At 40.2% G+C, this 20,165-nt stretch overlaps 1 protein-coding gene across 2 annotated transcripts in view; it reads left to right on the plus strand.

The window, feature by feature from the left end:
- The window catches only part of coro2aa (coronin 2Aa), a 41,568-nt gene extending 27,593 nt beyond the window's left edge, over positions 1-13,975 (plus strand). For both annotated transcript variants that reach the window (XM_072384949.1, XM_072384950.1), the window contains exons 3-12: positions 2,236-2,352; positions 2,697-2,846; positions 3,589-3,768; positions 5,571-5,687; positions 7,416-7,520; positions 7,622-7,718; positions 8,500-8,612; positions 8,708-8,798; positions 8,916-9,172; positions 10,687-13,975. In XM_072384949.1, coding sequence (XP_072241050.1) covers positions 2,236-2,352; positions 2,697-2,846; positions 3,589-3,768; positions 5,571-5,687; positions 7,416-7,520; positions 7,622-7,718; positions 8,500-8,612; positions 8,708-8,798; positions 8,916-9,172; positions 10,687-10,824 — 1,365 coding nt within the window. In that variant the 3' untranslated portion in view covers positions 10,825-13,975. The remainder of the gene's footprint in view (positions 1-2,235; positions 2,353-2,696; positions 2,847-3,588; positions 3,769-5,570; positions 5,688-7,415; positions 7,521-7,621; positions 7,719-8,499; positions 8,613-8,707; positions 8,799-8,915; positions 9,173-10,686) is intronic.
- The last annotated feature ends 6,190 nt before the right edge of the window (positions 13,976-20,165 follow it).

Raw genomic sequence — 20,165 nt, forward strand, 5'->3', positions numbered from 1 at the left:
TTTTTATTTTATTTTCTGTTACTCTCTTATCTCCCTCACCAAAAAAGGCTCCAATTTATGTGAATTATCACATGTGCTGGTTTTATCAATACCAACAGTAAACTCACAAATAAGCATCCTATTCTGGATTTTGGGCTTCACTCCTCATCATGAGTGATTCATCAGTCTGAGCACCTCTGTTTTTGTGTGCCTGAGTTATCACCATCCTCCTGGCATGGTTAGAAATTGCATACGAGCTTAGGAATGACATAACTCATCTTTTGACCCCCCCCCCCCTTTCCCTCCTTTCTGTCTCGAGGAGGTGAAACTTCAGCCCCGCCACCCCCACTCTCACATCCTACCTCAGTGAGTGTGGACACAGATATCCCGTTATTCTTTAGAGAGAGAGCAGTTAACACACATGAATATGGGAACAGAGCTCTTTCTTCCTCATTGCAAAAGCACAGATAATGATGGCATCACTCTCTTGTTCCACACACACACCCCACCTGCACAGTAATCTAGCCCTGCAGGCGTGTGTGTCAACTGAAAGAAGGTTCTGTTTGGATGGAGTTAGCAGTCTTTTAGCAGTCTTTTAGGCAGAAAATTCTAAGTGAAGTTTTCCCTGTAATAGAATCATCAAATTCATTGCGAATGTCATAAACGTTTTGTGTAATTCTACCATAAGTGTCTGTGGTTTTGATGTTAATGTCATGCACGCTTGGACTGCTTGTAAACTCGAATACATGCCCTAACCTGCACAACACGTCCTGTTTAGTTAGACGCTCTGCCTCTCCATCTGGCTGTCTGACTTTTAAGCTACACTAATCGATATTTTGCATTTTAAGAGGATCTCTAATCACTTTAAACATCAGTGTGTTACTACGGTGTATGCGGAAAAAAGGCTAAACAAAGTCTGTTGTGGCTCTACCCGGAGCTCTGTGAAGTCTGATGAATGTCCTCAGGGGATTATTTGAGTGAGTAATGTTGGCTCAAGCTTACAGGTCTGAAAGTCAAAAACATCTGGCCGTGTGAAGTTAGAAAGAAGTTCATTCTTTTACCTACACTTACCTCACACTCAGACCATAATGCTGTGTGAATATATCTGCCATTTTGTTGAAGGTACAAACAGACTATAATGAGGTCTCATGGGTGGCTGCGGCTTAGGAGGTAGAAGTTGCTCTAAATATATACAACAGCTAAATGGAAGAATGGAAGATATGGTGTTTTTCCTCTTCTTTTTGATTAGAACTTCACTTATTAAGGGTTCCCCTGATGATGAACATTTTACTGCCTTGCAGAAGATGGGAGTTGCTGGTTTACTGCTGCCTCCACTGCGATGTTTAAAGGGTTTGTTCTGGACCCAAAATTACTGTATTTGTCAGTGGAGTCTGGCTATGAAGAAAAAAACAGGTTGATAAAACAGTTTGTTCCCTGCCAGAAAGGGTGGTCAGAGCTTTTAACTCCTCCTTTTTTCCATGTGATGATGCCTCCTGTAGGTTTCTGGGCTGAAAAATTTCACCTCTGTTATAGCTTGGCTTTGAAGTAGCGGCAATAAAGGGAGACGCACTGTTGAGCTTGCATTTCCTAATGCCGACTGGCAAACTTATGGCAGACTTGTTGCTGTTATGAAGGTGAAAGGATGGGAGATATTTTTAAGTCAATACGTAGCAGTCATCAGTGGTTGTGAATTTTTTTTTTTCTTGTCTTTCTCAAATCGCTTTTATACTACAAGCCACAATCTCCCATTTCTTCAAGACCTGTTAGTCTGTACAGTGTTTTGTTCTATGCGATGCTGTTCCTCTGTCATACTCGCACACGGATAAATGCATCAGGGGCTATGTGGGGTTCAGTGTCTTACCCAAGAACACTGGGACATGTAGACTGGTGGTCACGGGCATCAAACCACTGGCCCATTGGCGGACAGCTCTGGGGCAATCTGTTTGATTTTGATGTGGATCACTTTTAAATACAACTATGAAACATTGGCCTTGGAGGTGGCTTTATATGGATTCAGAAAAAAATATTGAAGTTAAGCAGTTGTGGTCATATCTATATAAATTATAACATAAAGTATGATATTTCAGTGATATATTTTATGAAGTTTAAACCTCAAGAGGTCAGACTGTTTGTATGCTGCTTTTTTTTCTTCCAAACGATAACAAGAGAACAAATAATGTTGACTTCCAACGTAACAGACCAGTTAACTTGTTTTGTGTTATATTGATCTATTTATCTATTCATTTATTTGGTCAGACAGGTAAAGTGGTCCCAACTCACCCTCGAGTATCAGGCCACAAAGGCAACGTGTTGGACGTCAAATGGAATCCCTTCAATGACTTCTGCATTGCTTCCTGCTCTGAGGACACCACGGTATGTGAATAGACACGCACGCACACACACACACACACACGCAAAGTAAACTTTTATAATAGTTAAACTGACGTGTTATAATTTTCCAGGAAAATGAGCATGTTGCAGCAGGGAAAGATCATTTTATTGCCTTGCTGTTAAGCCTTGAAGAAGAACTAAAAGTCATTCCTCACATTCCTCAGCTCTGACCTGGCAGAGCAAATCAGAACAAATCCCTGCAGATAGAAAAAGAAAAAAGGAAGAGTTTACAAGTTGTGCCATCTCTTAAGACTATTTTCATGTCTTAAAGCGCTTTTATTTCGTCGTCTGTTTTTCAGTGATTTATTCTGTGTGTGTATCTGAAGGTCAAAGTGTGGGAAATCCCTCCTCACGGCGTGCTGATAAACCTTACAGTGCCGTGGAAGGAGCTGCAGGGTCACAGTCGCAGAGTGGGCCTCATTGAGTGGCACCCGACTGCTAACAATATCCTCTTCAGTACGGCCTACGACTACCAGGTAACACAAGCACACACCTCAGCCCTGACACAAGCCCAAGGCATTTTTTTAACTCCATAAATAGTCGTAGGTAACAAGTAATAAACTGAACACGTACTGTGAACTGAGTGTTATATAGGTTGTGTAGCCACATTCCTGTTGTGCTATTGACCTGTCAAGTAGTGCACACAGCATCACAGGTAAGAAAGCAATTTAGTGAGTGAAAACCAACAAATACTGTGCATGATAATATATTTGTATACTTTGTTTACTGTATGTCTCCTTCCATCTATTCTCTGAGTAGAGAAAGAAAACTAGATTTATTCTCTCTGGCTTAAACGGCTTCAGTCTGTTTTCAAACACAGTTTAGAGCAACAGCATGAATTCCTCCTGAGATAAGAAAAGTATGCTCTGTTGTGCCCATTTCGACAAATATTGAGTACCACTGTTGGCGATAGCGTGCCTCTCAGCCTCCCTTTGTACTTAGCTGTTTGGACCAGCTAGAAACACTTTTGTCTGGAATGTGGGCTTATTTTGAAATATATTGTAGTTTTTAAGTGAAGTCTGGAGAGAAAAGTACCCTGATCCAGAGTGTTACTTTTATGATGAACCTGCCATTAATTTAAACACTGAAATGTGAGCGAATGAATCATCCATTAGCGTACGGCAGTTGTAACATTTTCCTTTATTCACAGTCCAAGCTTGAAAAATGTCAATTCAGTCCAACTTCTTTTCAAAGTGGTTTGCGCCTTTTCGCTTCCAGGTGATGATTTGGAACCTGGACTCCCCAGAGCAGGTGATAAAGAACCCCGTACGGACCATCAGCCACCACACAGATGTGGTACTGTCCATGTCTTTCAACACAGATGGCAGCCTCCTCGCCACCACCTGCAAGGACAGGAAGGTCCGGCTGATGGAGCCTCGCTCAGGAAACCTGTTGCAGGTACTGTACTGTTATGTGCATGCGATGGATGGATGGATGGATGGATGGATAGAAGGACGAATGGATTGATGGGACAAAAAACATGAAGTCATTCAACAGAACTTACCTACTTTTTGTAGACAAACAGCTAATTTAAATCGTTCAGTTTTACTGACTTTAAGATTAGTTTATTGTTTAGGTCAAGCATATACAGCATATACCAGCTAATTAAAAAAAAAGTCCTTTCTGCTCTTTATTTCTTACAATCTCAGAATGTACCCATTTATTTTAGTCACTGAAAAACTAAGAGGCAGGCCATGTATTCGAGCCGAGCCCACATCTCAGTATGTCGTATAACTTTCGACATTTAATTTTATACATGTCTTTGGTAAATCTCGTACAGAAACTGTTCTAGCCTGCCCGCCTTTCCTGCCTCCTCTGCAAGCTGCTTCACGACCCACCTCCACTTCAGCTGCGGCTGTTAACACGGTGTCTGATTTAATCAGTGGGTGATGTGTGCCATTGATTCTGCTCTTTTTTGTATTATCAAGAGTCTTTGCTGCTGCTCGTCCTTTTCCCCTTCCCAGATCTCCACATATGTACGTGGAAGGGCACAAAGGTCCCAGAACATACGTCCAAATATAAACTACTGAAAACTGCTTCTATGATCATTATGGTGATCTTTTTGATAATAGAATATCCCGGACTAAACTGTTGCTTAACAAACTTTTTCAAACTTAATTTTAGGTTTTCTTTTATTCGAATTTTATCTTGTTTCCTCGCATCTCATTATATCACTGGAAGATCACCAGCTTCTTTTTCCTCTTGTAAATTCCCTGTGACATAAGGTCCATGACAAAATAATTGATTCTTCTTTTGAAAAATAAACTTATTGAACCATAAGTCTTTGTCCTGCTGTTCAGAAGCCTAACAGCTATGCATAAGTGGAGGTTCCCTGCTCCTTTTCCCCTTCAATTCACCCAGCACCACACAGCCAAAACTGACACCTTTGGTCTGGTTGGATCACAGCAAAGCTCCACAGACCTCTGGGTCACCAACCAGTGACATCCACTCTTTACATTAGTCTGCTGTCATTTCCTGTACCTACCGAAGAAGCTCATATAGATGGAAAAAAAAAGTTTACAGCACAGTGCTGAAATATGTCTTCACAGATCTTGCTTTGTGAAAATCCACCTTCTCATCTTATCTGTAAAAGAAGAAACTTCTGTACATATATATGTGTGTGTGTGTTTGCTTTCCTCAACAACTGTCTGTCACATTCACTTCAAACTTGGGGTGTTGGAAAACGAAGAATTAGTGTCAAGTTGTGCTCAGAGTGGTGGGGCCATTTTTTAATTTTTTTTTTTTTTTAATGTCATATCTGACCTCAGTGATAATGTCACACTCCTCCATTTCCTTTACAAATGTCACCACTTCAGATAAGTTTATTAATAAACCTATAAAAGAAAATGTGAAATGAATGAGGGCCTTCCTGAATAAGGAGACCAAGACAAACTTCAGATGCATCTTCAGTAACAAGACAATTGGCCACAATTATAACATTCTTATTAACATTGTTGTTAATTATAACATGTGCTTTGTTGCAAGACAGATGAGATTGTTTGGTTTTTATCTTGGAACATTTTGAGAGGTATTTTCAAGTTACTCCAGACCATAAATTTCATCCAGATGCTTGACATCTGGCTAGCATAGCATAGCACAGCATCTGGCTTGCCTGTTATGTGATCGCATCAGATCTTAATGAGCTGTGGTATTATCTGAGAAATACTTAATAATAATTCATGCGGATGATTTATTTGCAGGAAGCAAACAGCAAGACACACAAAGCCAGTAAGGTGGTGCTCCTGGGAAACATGAAGATGCTTCTCACATCCGGTACCTCACGCTGGAATGAACGACAGATAGCTCTGTGGGATCAGGTGAGGCCCGCTGCTGGGCAGCTCTGCACAGTCGAGTGACAGTTACAGGCCATATCATTTATATTTGAACCCTTTATAACTTGCATGTCCTTAATATTGCATAGCGCACAACTCTCCAACTTCTTCGCCTACTCCATCTCCAAGCGCTTCTTCAAAATCTTCTTCAACTCTGCAAAACTCTCTGCTACACCCATATTAGAAAACAATAAAATAATGATAAGGGCTGCTAACACCCTTTCAATCGCTTTGTCAGGCTTTTATTAGAACAGGGCAACAGTCTGGAAATGCTTAGGCAACTGCAAGTTGGTGTGTAGCTTTGATGGGCTGATTTTTAGATGCGTTTAGTTGTCTAATAAAAGAAATGCAGAGTGATTCAATAGCCAACCGCATTCTAAAAGCTGGTCTATTCGTCCTGCTTGAGAAGCTTGATTCTTGTCAGATTTTGGTCAGACTAACATGTATACATGTATTTTGAAAGTTTGTTTCTGGTCAGAATAACACAATAATTATTTTTTGTGTCATGTAAACACGCTCTGGCACTGCAGAATCTTTTTAACGGTTTCGGACCACAAGAAAAGATTAACCAATTCTGCTGACATGGCCTCCTCATCGTGGGTGACGGAGTGCAGCAAATGCTCTGACGAAACAAGTCAAGCTAACCTTAGTCTGGAGTTGTATCATCCATCTTTTCTGAAAAAAGTCAGTTTGATGTGATTTTCAATACGTTAAATAGTGATAAGTAGAGATGTAACAACCACAGAAGCCTGTGTTGGAAATGCTTACAAACACACAAAGGAAAACTGATAAATCAAAAGCCAAAAAACCCAATAACATATGAATAAAGTCAGGGTCTGCAAATTACATCACAACTGGGGAGATCTTGACTCCAGGCAGCCTTATTTCCTGAAATATTTTTAAAAAAAAATTAGAATTAAAAAGATTAGAATTATATGTACCAACTATAAAATGCTAAATATAGAAAGATTGTATTGAACACAATAAACTATGAGGGATGTTGCTGATCATTCAGCGCTAATTTACAGTATATTTCTGCTCCACTACCCCTCAATTTTTTAGCCATATTCCTTTGACAGATACAGCTACTGTTCACATTCAGGTTATGCTTCCAACCCACTGGATAGGCCTGTAAGATAGTCATTTTAGCTTGTGATCATTAACAAACAGATGGCTGTGAGGTATCAGTTTCACAATTCCTACTTTGTTTTATTTAAATTATTATTTTTTATATTCGTATCTATATTTTTTCCTTAATTTTTCTCTTTCCAGCCTTTCAATCATTTTATAATCTACAAAGTTGATCGTGCAGCTTTCTGCAAAGGGATTACCGCCATCTAGTGGACACGATGCAGCCGATAAACCTCTCAGCAGTTTACCTGAACAATTCAGCCAGGATTAAAGTAAATCCACAGTTATTTTCTTCTCGAGTATGTCGTCACACAGCGCCGTGACCACACCTGATAGTCTGTGGTTACTGTTCTGTGGCAGGCCGGAGTGCTGTGATGGCTGAGAGTGTATCGTTGCTGGGGGATTAAGGCAAAGCACAGATTATGGATTGAGCGCTCAGTTTTTATTTCAGCTCTGCTTCTTGCGTAGCAGTGGATTAAAATGATGCAGTGTTTTGATATCAGGGGGATTTTCTTGTTTGTTGTACATGTCAATTATGTTGTTTTTTTTGTTCACACTTTTTGGATCTGTGTGTGTTTGTAGGATGATCTGTCTGTGCCTTTGTTGGAGGAAAACCTGGATGGTTCCTCAGGGGTCCTCTTCCCTTTCTATGACCCTGACACACACATGCTCTACCTTGCTGGGAAGGTGGGTTGCAGAGTTGTATCCTGAACTGATTCACAATACATGATTATGAATGAAAACACATCCAGTGTTGATGTCACATGGACTTCATTTTTGTTTTATAGGGTGATGGAAACATCAGGTACTATGAGATCAGCTCAGAAAAACCCTACATCCACTACTTAACAGAGTACCGCTCACTCTTACCACAGAAAGGAATGGGTAAGGAACACACTCTGAAAATCCCCATCTTTGAGAAATGTCATCTGCAGTTACGCATTTTGTCAAACTCCAGCATGCTGGATGTTTGGAAAATCAGTTCGCCTCCTGGCTGTGCCTGACTCTCCTGCACCTGTAACCAAAGCTGCTGTGCAAATATAAGCCTGTTGTATTTGAATAGCCAAACCAGCTTGTCCCGGATGTTGTAGATCATGTGAAATGGCAGGAAGCATGTGCCTACAAACAAATCCGTATGCACTCATGTCGTAGATTCTACAGGCACCCCAACTGGACAGATGTATATAGTTACTGGGGTACAAATTACCTTAATTCCACCAAACATTTCAAAGTGTTTGATCAGTGTTGAGAAGGCTTATAATGGTTTTAGGCACTTCTCTGTGAAGCCATGGTGTAAGCAGAAGGGACAAGGGTCTATATTACTATAAAAGTGATCCAAATTCTCACCAAAATTAAACAAGCTCTTTGATTTTATTTTTTTTATTTTTATTTTTTTCGTGCTCCAACTTTCCACCAAGTTAAATTGATTGTGGCCTGTTTGTTTTTACATAAGCTCACAGGCAAACAAAAGCCTGAGATCACAGATTTCCATTTCGGCTCCAGCCTTCAAAGCGTCTCGTTTTCTTGTTGTGGATTAATTTAGCTTCACTCATAACGACATAAAACAAAGATAACCTGCACCTTTGCCACATTTCTTCATTGTGCTACTGTGTGATCATACCTGCGGCATGGGTGAAACTCTTTGGGTCTGTGTGTCGTCTTACAGGTGTGATGCCAAAGAGAGGTCTTGACGTGTGCTCTTGTGAGGTTTTCAGATTCTACAAACTGGTGACAGTCAAGGGTCTGATTGAGCCTCTTTCTATGATCGTACCCCGCAGGGTAAGAGTGCACAGACTTACATAAAGGACAGCACTCTCTACAAGAAAAAAAAAAATTGTATCGGTGTCTGAATGGTACTGCACATGTGTTTCCAGTCGGAGTCATACCAGGAAGACATTTATCCAATGACGGCAGGTAACAGGCCGGCTTTGACTGCAGAGGAGTGGCTCGGTGGCATCAACAAAGGTCCGAAATAATGTGTGCAAAACACTTTATCTCTTTTATGGGGGTTTGCAAGCTGCTTCTTTTCTCGGTTGTGTAACAGTGTAAAGAGGTTTCCCACTGTTGGAATCTGTCTTTTAGGTCCAGTGCTGATGTCCCTGAAACCTGGAAGTCAAGTTGCAGAGTCCCATTCAGAGATGAAGGGGCTGGGTAACTCACTGGACACTCGTAGGTCTCAGAACAGGCCAGGCATGCTACAGCTCGCTTACATTCAAGACCAACTTCAAGCCAACGATGCCAAAGAGGAGAGCGGGCAGCCAGACGATGACAGGAGTCGAACACCCATGAGCAACGGGGAGGACCTGGCACTTTGCTCACCTCCCAGAACAGAGAACGAGGTGCCCATATATCTTGTTTTTACCGTACTTGGGCATTTTCCACACACAAAACTCAAATTATTGACAATAAAATGAATGCTTAAGTCTTTCAGTAATCCAACAGATGACAAATGTTTCTGCATTGTCGATGAGCGAACTCTGAAGGATAGTTATGTTAACGGAAAACTGAGATTGAGATGGCGTTCTATTCACATCACGCAACTCAAAGAGTGAACATATAGATAAAGTATAAAAAAAACTGTCTTTTACTTCCAGTTAGGTCTTGTCTGAAGAACTTTGTGCTTTGTAGTTGTAACTTCGATTTAAAATCAACTGCTTGTTTGTTTAATGTAATCATGGATATGGCTGTCTGCCCCAGATAAATAACAGTTCAAAGATCGCTGGAGACCCAGTATGTTGCGTGTACAACGTGTCTGTTAGAAAAGAAAAAAAGCATGATGTGTGTTTGCTTTAACTTTTAGGGTTTCCGTAAATTACCACCGTGTCAGATTTATGCAAATGTGTTTGCAACTGTGAATGCTCGGCGCTTAATATTTGTGAAATGTGCTTTCGGACATTTTTTGTAACAGACCAAACTTACAAGCGCGGGTGTTGAACTTTAGCAAAGTTGTTCCCAAAGCTTGGGGCTATCCAGCTTTATTCATTTCACATCAGGCTTTGATGTGTGTTTGGGCTTAATGTCTTGTTGATGTCATGCTGAAGAGCTCTGCTGTAGTCCTCCTTTATTATTTTATCGAATTCCTTTAACACACCAGTTGCGTTGGCAGCTGACAACCCCAGAGCATAATTCCACCACCACCATGCTTAAGACTTGGTACAGTGAGTTGAATGGCCAAACAACTAAATCTTTCCCTCATCCTACCATGAAACCTTCCTGCAGAAGGCTTTTGTTCATGGGGTTTCCTGCAAAGTTACTTCAGTGTAGACGGTGTGTCTCATTTGTGCCTGGGTTGTTCCTGACCATCCAGACCAATTCTCCTCTCAGCTAAGGGTGATGTAGTCTCTCATCCAGATAACTTGTACTTATGTACAAAAGGTTAGGCTGATGATTTTAAAACCAAGAAAACATGGCTGACTTGTGTTACTTTTCCATTCTCGCGAACAATGAGAGCTGTCAAACAAACCCCTTTTTTATGTTGACAGAGAGAGCTTGGTCTTTAAGCAGCACCAAAACGAATATATATGTGAAATACCAGTCAAAAGGTATTATACATACTTATCGAACATTTGTCCAAATTATTTTTTTGGTATTGTATTTAATTGACCTAGTATATATAATTTTGGCCATTTATTGGTTTCTGTAAACCCCCCAAAAATTAAAGTATGCATTTTTTTTTCTAAACTACAGAACACAAGAACAACTACTAATACTTTCACCCTGGACAACCACGTGTTTAATGTCAATATATCATTGATCAACCATAAGTCAGTGTATAGAGATATTTTAACTATCCCCACTGTGGACACTGCAGCCTTGATTTATCCCACTTTGCCGTCTCTGTGTTTGTCCACAGCTGCGTCTGAAGTTCCACAAGCAGCAGGAGGAGATCCGACGACTGAGGGAGCTCCTTAACCAGAGGGACGTGCGTGTCAAACAGCTGGAGCTGGAGATAAAGAACATCAAAAACTCCCAGTCTCAGAGCTCCCTTTAACACTTTCCTGACCTGCACCTCCTGACGGGACACGCATTACTGCACAGACCCCGTTTTCGAAAACCACCTTGTTCTTTGTAAGGTCACCTGTTTTCCTTTAAAGAGCCCCGCGTGCTCGCTGCTCAGGGGTGATTTTAAACTTTAATTTTGTGTTTTCAGTCAGTCAACTCGACACATGGTGCACATATTCTTTGCTCGTGTACATACACTTTTAAAACGGCACCTTTTTATCTTTCCCGTTTCTTTTGTACGCTTCACAGCTATGCAAGTTTATTGTAATTTTTAGCGTTTTTATGCTCTTTGTAGCTGACAGATATATGACAGGATGTGTGAGCAAGTCGTGGCTGAATGATTGCGTGTTGTTTGAGAGTCATTGCAGGGTAAGAGTAGACATCCTGAGTGATTGTAAGATGACGCCGAATTTATTTTCTATACTTGGTGATTTTATTTTATTTTTTTTTCCCTGCAATATTTGAACTACTGTATGCTGAGACGGCTGTGGTGTTTAGGTCATGTAAGTGTGCTTGAATGTGAGAGAGCTACACTGAATGACAAAATCCTGATCTGTCTTTTGCCATTCCATTAAGCTGCATTTGTTTTTCTGCGTTTATTATTTTTTAACAACTGGAGATCATATAATTTTACAGCAGCTAATGATAAGCCAATTCTGTAACTGATGCCATGTACAAGTTTTGAACCTAATTTTTATATTTATTTTAGAATACAGTCAGAAAAGACGGTTTAATTAAGAACTTGAATTCACAGTTGTATTTCTGGCAATATATCACACACGATGTTTGAAAGGGATAAAATCCTGTTTGCGTTTTCTGATGTGGAGTCACTGTGAAGAGCCAGAGTACCTCTTGACTTTTAGGTTAGTTTGTGTTCTTCTCAGTTCTCAGCATGTTCTCCATTTTTGTTGTGCTACTGAGATTTTCTGATTTATCTTATTATCTGATTTGTGATCAGGCTTTATGACAAAATGGCACCTGCTCTTGTTACTTAATAGTACAATTTGAATCCCTCACAGCTCTGTTGAGGTTGCGGTAACAAGGGCAGGGGTGTGCCATAAAAACTGTCTGACATTTTACAATTTATGCCCTGACAGACTTTTACTTGTTTAAATGTTAATTTTGATCTTCAATCTTCCTTCAGTTTTCATTAAAACATTTCAGGTATTTAAGTAACAAAATAACAAAACATGCACATACAAAACAAATCTGGGTTTTTGATCCATATGCACTTTCTGAATGGTAGATTGAGAAAATTTACTTGATATATGTTGATACTGCTGTTTAAAATAAGGATTCCTCCGTATCATTCACTCTTCCAGCTGTTTTGTGATAAACTGTCTCCGTAAGAGGGTGAGATTTGTTCGTAAGTGGAGCTTTAGCAGGAACTGATGAACACCAAAGAATTAACTGTCAAAGTCAGTTTAAATATCCACAGTTCCATACTTTGCAAGTTTTAACTGCTTATGAAATCCCCCAGTTAGGGTTAAAGCTCACCTTTTTTGGTTGAAAGTTTGACAGTGTGGGAAATAAGGTATAGAAATCCTAATGTGATGTTTCAGCTCTATCCATGGAGAGGTCAAAAGAAAAATCAGCTTTAAAGCTTGTAGCTAAATTTTGGTGGTGGGTCCAAATCCATTGAGTGAACGTGCGCTTCTCTTAAAGCTAAGCCATACACAGATAAATAACTTTAAATGGGTTTAAACCTGAACTGAGCTGCTTTTTAGAAATATGTTTTCCTTCAGGGAACTTTGGAATGGTGTTCATTCTTTCTGCCACCACGTATCAGTCGGACCAGGGGAGCAACTGATTTGTATTTCTTCCAACAAACTTAAAGAGAAACATTCCTGCTTTTCTTGGCAACTTCTTCAGACAAACATGTAAATAAAGCATATAGGCCAATTACCTGTTTGCAAATATTAGATAATGCAGCAGTATGGTTCTAGGAAAACCACACGTACAATAGGTGTGACCATGCATGCCTGCACTTTTCTAGTCAGAGGCACGAGCACAACAATGATTTTCTAGATTGGGCACGTTCCATCAAATCACATCACATGGAAACTGCCACACCAACCAGAACTCATGCAGACTCACTGTCCTCAATGTAATTGTGATGTGTGTAACCCCTTTGACCTGTTGCGGGACACTCTAGCACAGCTTCGTCTCCGGCTGACTTTTGTCCAGGAGCAGCAGTGCCTGGCCTGTTTTTAAACTCCATCCACTGCTGTCAGTGCACACATCTCAGCCGTACTGCTGTTTTTATGGTCAGCCAGTGCTCCGTCTGAAGGGAAAAAATGACTGAACAAATTAAACAGTTTGAGGTAATAGGTTTTTACCCATGTTTTGCTTCTTTTCCATTACAGAGTCATGTCTAACAGCCTAATTAAAGCCAAAGTTTTGGTTTGGGCAAATAGGTCTACTTCCAACAAAAAAAAGAGTTTATACTGTAATAGCAACGTGGGAATAATCAGCAGCCACATTCTGGACCAACTGGAGATGGTGGAGGGAGCTCTGACTGATGCCTGAATATACTGTACATGTGATTCATTACAGTCAAAGTGAGAGCAGATGAAAGCATGATGCACAACTTTTTGTAAACCAGGAACTAAAACATAATAGCGGCTTTTTAAAATAATCTTAAGCTTGTTTCGTCTTATGTTTCCAGCTTATCTTTGAGCATCAAAACAGAGGTTTGCATTGAAAATGACCGCTTGATTCTAGTTATTACTTGACAGACTGCCATGATTAGCACCAACAGAGCTGATGGTATCATTGGGACCAAAGAGAATGACCTCTCCTCAGACTGAGAAAGAGACTTAACAGTTGCAAGGCTGCCAGGATCTAAAGGTTTTGATATCATGTAATACTCTGTCATCTGTGTAACAATGTACTTGTCCTTTATAATGCAGGCAAAGAGTTAACATGCGTATGTAGAAAATATCTGCACTATGTCATCGCCTGGAAATGTCTCCCAAAATGAGACGCAGAAGCTGCAGTCGTTGCAGTTTGAATATATTCATTAACAGTACTGTTTCTTCCACTGAATACCTGTACGATTAGACCTTTTGTTGAGAATATATCACAGGGGAAAATGGCAAAAACTAGTTAACAAATAAAAAGGACATGCATATGCAAAATTGCTTTTTTTTTAAATTTTTTTTTTTTTAATCTCTTCAGACACTTAATACTCTGAGATGAATCTGTTGCCCTTTACCCATCAGAACGTCCCTTCAAGAAAATTCATCTCTTGTCCTGTTGTCTGACGGTGTCACTATTCTGTGATTCTTGTACATGGAAATATGAGATGTCCTGTGTATATGTTTTCTTCCTGTGTTTTCTTTTACATACTTATCCAAGACTCGCCACGATACATTTGGTATCTTGGAGCACAGCGATAGGACCTCCACTAGAATACGTACGACTGTGTGCTGCAGTACTCGAAAACTTGTAAACCTTTAGGATTGGAATTGAGTGGCTTCAATCAGTGTAATAACAATCAGGTTTGAGTGTGTTTTGTTAAAAGAACAAAGATATATATATCATAGTCTGAGCTTCACAACAAGTTTATAGAGTTGTGTACAAATGGAGAAATTCTTGTCCTCCCAGGAGTAGTCGAGCAGGAAAGATCACTCCAAGAACAAGTTCTGTATTAATCTGCAAATTCACCAGGTACAACAGTGTAACTTCTAAACAATTGAAGGCCTCTCTCGCATTAGTGTTAGTCCACCATCACCAGGACACTAAACCACAGTGAGGTGCAATGCACGGCTGCAAGGAAAAAGCAGCCGCACTCCAAAGTAAGAATAGTCTGTAGTTCGCTTAAAGATCACATGGGGGGAAAAAACCAGAGGACTGCTGGAAAATGTTATGAGGACAGATTAGACCAAAACAAAAGTACAAGAATGTTATCTGTGAAACATAATAGTGGTATTATCATGGTTTTTACCCATTTTGGAGCATCTGGTAATCATGCTCTGTTTTTCATCGTTGATGAAACTATTAATTCTCATAAGTACCTGGAAATAGAACACCAGTTCAAAAATGACCTCGGCATCCACCCATAAACTGAAATTTAGGAGAAAGCGGCTTTGGCAAGAAATTGGCTACATTTATGTACAATCAGAGAAACATTCCAACTATTTTCCTCAACTCTAAAAAAGACAGTACTCTGTTTATGGTGTTTACATGAGTTGCATGTAGGATATTTGATTCGTATTCTCACTCTTACAGAGCAAAGTTCAATGTCTGCGCCCAAACAAAGCCCTAAAAATACATGTATCCCTAATAAAACACAGAGCATTACTCGGCTTCCTCCCTTAGTGTCTTCTTTTCACCACAGCTGTCTTGTTCTGTACTTACTGGAAGAGCCTGAGAACGTGTTGTAAAGCAGCAGAGTGTGTCACAAAATGCTGCAAAAACTCCACTAAGAGAAACTCTAGCTGTCAACATGATGCCACTTAAATCAGCATAAAGTATTTATCTGACTATCATAAGAATATTGCTGGCCTAAGTTGCCCCACCAAAGAATGGTTAAATATACGTCGTGGAAGGACCTGAACAGAGCATGCCAAGATTTCAGTGTTTCGGTTGCTCTGTACAAATAGATGGACAAAAAATTCCCCCAAACTGATGTGCAGAACTAATCAACAGTTGCCAGAAATATTTAGCTGCAGTTTTCGCTGCATAAGTGTTTTTGCTTGGAAAATACACAGCAATATATCAGATCTTTGCTTCACGGAGTAGCTGGTTTGTCTTTGTTTACTGTTAGGACTTTGTTAGGACATGCCTTAGGACTGTTAGTTTTAAGACATCTGATGATGTTTTCAGTCACTCTTATGCAGAAATGTAGCAAACTGGGGAGGATTCATAAACTGTCAGCACCACAAGTTTGTTAGAAACAAGGTCTGAACATGAGATATGGTGTCCGGGCCGATTAGACCTCTGCACAGATGAGCAAAGCTAGACGAGTCTCTGACGATGATTATAAATGTGTAATCTTTTCTGTCTGTTTTCACCCAAAAAACCCCCACTAATACTACCCTGGGGAAATTCAGAATCTGAGAATTGGAGCGTTGCCACAGGAACAGATTAGCTCTTCTGTATCTGATTTGGTCTACCAACCTAAACTACTAATACAGTACAGAATTTCCAAAGTTTGAAATCAATGGCTCCTCGAATTTGATTCATGGAATTCCCGCCAACGCCTTCCCTCTGATGTCTGTTGATCTTATCGTACCTTCTGTCAATAAACAGAGTAAAATTTCAGCATCAAATATCTTCAGTTGGTCTGAATTCTTAATAAGCTCTGTGAAGTGGAAGCGGAAAGCTGTTTTGTGTTATGGCTGAATCATCATAATGTTATACAATGACTATCATCCTTTATGGCTGTAATAGGTAAACTCTGAAGATCATGATCACTCTTCTGAGAATGTGCTGCAAAATAACCCAACAATCTAAATTAATATAGCCACATGCATCGAAGCCCGAGGCCTGTTGGTGTTGGAGCATACTTTGACGGTGCCTTCCATTACAGTGGAAAGATTTGTTGCATTCACTGTTTTCATAAAACTTTGACTGCTGAGTTTGAGTGGGCCTCCTTGAGCTTGACTTTGGTTCAGTTTAATGCGGTTATGATGATGTATTATATCAGAATTTCTTTTAGGAAACTCTTTTTTTTACTATTACTGTGTAAGAAATATGTTGTTCCAAACAACAGGAATTATGAAGCTTTTCACTCAACTGTGCAAATGCCTTCTTCATAATAGCTGACTTGAAGGAGTTTAAGGCTGTAACATGTAGAGAAACCTTTTTTTTTTTTTTTTTACATGTGATTTGGTGATGTTTAGACATTAAACAGGGGTTCTAGAAGAAGCACCAGCCCTTAAGTTTGAAATAATTGTTTCTCCACAGTGCTCTAATGTAGTTTACTGGCTGTCGTCTGAGGCTGTTACTAACAGTGAAGATGTTAAACACCACTGGCCTCTATGCTGAGGTTATCTTACTGTACCTTAGGTGTAACTCGAACACTGCAAATACATTTGCGTGTATGCGTGTGAATACGCAATATACAAACATGGCTGCATCCTATGTAAACATAACTCGAATATCGATATCAGGCTGATCATTTCCTTGTCTATGTAATGTTCTCCAAAGTCATGTAAACTCTAAACTTGATGGTGTCTTGGTGTGCTTTAGTGACATGTCAGATAAAATCCGTCAACTAAAATTAACTTCCAAATGACATCTGAGTAGGACTGTACTAAATGGATTTCATTTGCATCCTAAGCTGTTGAAATGTGATGAATCCGTTTGCATTTGAAATATTTTCAAACTAGTATGTGGCAGATTTGATAAAATGCCAGCTGAGGGTGCACTAACAGCAGAGAGACAGATAAGCTGTTGATAACTAAATAACCATCAGCTGTATGCAGTGAGCGCCAGTAAAGGTTGCCATGGGGACGCTGACTGGCGCGTTCTCCCTGAGTCACACTGAGGAATAAACGGAAACTTGGCTTGCTGCAACTCTTGAACAAAGGCTGATAAATCAAAAACTGAAACTCCCATCAAGGTTTGACAACCAGGAGCACTCTGATTGCGCTTTGATGAGCAAAGTGATTGTGTTTGCACAGCAATCATGACAATTAGTCACCAATTAGTGCACCAAATGAAAAATGTACTGGTACTCTGCATACCAGTACATAAAACTGAGGGTAGAAGAACTGGATACGAGACTCAGTAAAAGTTCCATCTGTCCACCCTTGCTTTGAATTTACCCCATTCTACTGTTCAGTGTCTTCTAAAGTTAAGCCATAGCCACAATGTAGCTTCAGCAACCTGTGTTTGTCAGTTTTTGTTTTTTTTTTCCAATAAGAATTTACATAAAGAAAACAATAATCTACCGTAATCTGTAACAGCTTGGATATAAGAAAATCTCAACAAGGACTTCCTGGCGCACAGAAGGGAGATTTTGCATTCAACCCTCTTTGGAAGGTGACCAGTTATTTTTAGCTAACTCAGGTGGCTTAAACAGCAGAATAACTCCATAACCTTCGTATGAAGGCCATTTTTCAAGGAATATAGACTGTGGACTTTTGTAAACATTACATTACTGAACGTTGGCCAATAACTCTTTGAATGCAGATATGGGCATGCAACATCGGTATAGAGATTACCATATAGTTTATCCTCTCAGAGTTGATATTCTGTCTTTTCACTCACCTCTGTCTCTGAAGAAAACATGTTGAAGGCAAAAGAGCCACCACTCAACCTTGTACAGTCAAGTAAAAAAAAGAAAGTACAGATTCTTTACATTCTAAGGTTTTCAGTATCGGGACATAATATTAAACCACCTGCTGCTGTCCAGATCTTAAAGTCAAGTTCATACAACCTCAGATGAACAACAGCGCATGACAAATTACACTGTGTTTTTATTAATAAAAACTAAACAAATATACAGAAATAATGTGTAAAAAAGAAAAAGAAAAACTCTACAAGTGTGATATAGAAGCTTAATATCAACCAGGTGATGCTAATTAAACACATCTGATTAACTGATCATCAGTAGTGAGAGCGACTCTATAAAAAGCAGCAGTTTTCGCAGTTCGCTGATCCGGAAGATTCAAGTGTGTGTGGTGACACAACGTGCAGGCGGGAAGTCATCAGCAGTGATCTAAGAGGAGCGGTGGGGATGAAGAGGTGTAGCGACAAACCAGTAAACTTCTGAAAAAAATGTCTTCTTCAAACAGATGAGACCAAAGTGGAGATGTTTGGTTATAATGCACCGCAAACGCCTTAACTGTCAAGCACGGCAGAGGAGGGCTGATGAAACTCAAACTTCTGTATGCATAAGTAGTCAAATGTCAGAGTCGGACAGCTAAAGCTGGGAAAAACTGAGAACACAAGCAAATCATCAACAGGATGACTGGTAAGGGCTCAAGGTGTCGCAACCTAATCGACTGCGGTGGGACCTTAACAGAGCTGTGCAGAAACAACCTACTGCCAAACTCAAAGAACTAAAACTACGTTTTAAAGAGGAGTCAGACAAAACTCCACATGGATGTGACAAAAGTATTGCTACTAAAGGTGGTTCAATAAATGACTCAATCCTGGAGTTTCGACATTTTAGCAGTTTTCTTTGAACAAATAATGACACAGTGTCGCTATGTGTCATGTTACCGTACTGTTGTTCATCTAAGGTTGCGTTTACCTAATTTTAAGAACCGGTAAGGACCAGGGCCTCATGTACAAAGCACAAAAATGTGGCGTACACTCTTTTTCACGGCACAGTTCAGATGTACCAAATGACCGTGGAAATGTGCGGTGCCTCATGCCAACTTCATGGCTGGCGTACACACGTTTCTATAACCCTCTTTGGCGACACTTAGAGGTGATGTTGGGAAACCGTTATAATAAATAAATGTAAAAACAATTAGTCCTCACACAGAGTGATGTGCACATGTGAGACACATTAACAATTAACACTGATGAACAATCAACACACCCATGTGTCTGCAATTTAAAAGCATGCACAAAGTGGTGCAATGCATACCATTAAAAACAATGGCTTCTTTAGCGGTATTAGAAGACATTGCGAATGGTGAGATTCGAAGAGAGCGTATGTTCAGAGGCAGAGAGGATTTGTTGGCACATGATGACATAGACAGGGACGTCTGGGTTTCTCTGCTCAAGCTGCTGCCCCCGCGACCCGACCCTCGGATAAGCGGCAGATGATGGATGGATGGATGATGACAACTGGCTCATCAGCTTTAGGTTCCTGAGGGCAATCCTCTTGGAACTGTGCGTAGAGCTGCGGCCGGCGATGGAGCGCAACACAGCGAGGAGCCATGAACTGCCTGCATACAGGTGATGACTTTGCCAGTTGACCCTGAGCCGAGCCATGCCAGTGGTGTGGATCGGAATTATCTGCATCTCAGCCAGGGATATCAAATCCCCATACAATGGATTCGGAACAGGCAAAGCGCAATTTGCAACAAGAGCCGGTTTCCCTAATGTAATGAAGCTATCGACTGCACACACATTGCTATAATAGCGCCGTCGCATGATGAATTTGTATATGTCAACAGGAAACCTTTTCATTTAATCAATGTACAGATCATATGTGATGCGCAATCTTGTAGCGAGGCGGCATGGTTCAATGCACGATTCATACATTCTCAGAATTCTCAAACCAGAAGCTGGATCCATGACTGTGTATCTACCCAGGAGGAGCCCGGCAACATTTGCTTTCAACCATGTAAAAGAGGCAGAATTCACTTATTCACCAATGCATTTATCGATTCACCGATATTTGTGAGAACGCCTATCAAT

The sequence above is a fragment of the Leuresthes tenuis genome, unplaced genomic scaffold (genome assembly GCF_036924035.1).
Source record: "Leuresthes tenuis unplaced genomic scaffold, fLeuTen1.0.hap1 SCAF_4, whole genome shotgun sequence".
Classification (NCBI taxonomy): Eukaryota; Metazoa; Chordata; class Actinopteri; order Atheriniformes; family Atherinopsidae; genus Leuresthes; species Leuresthes tenuis.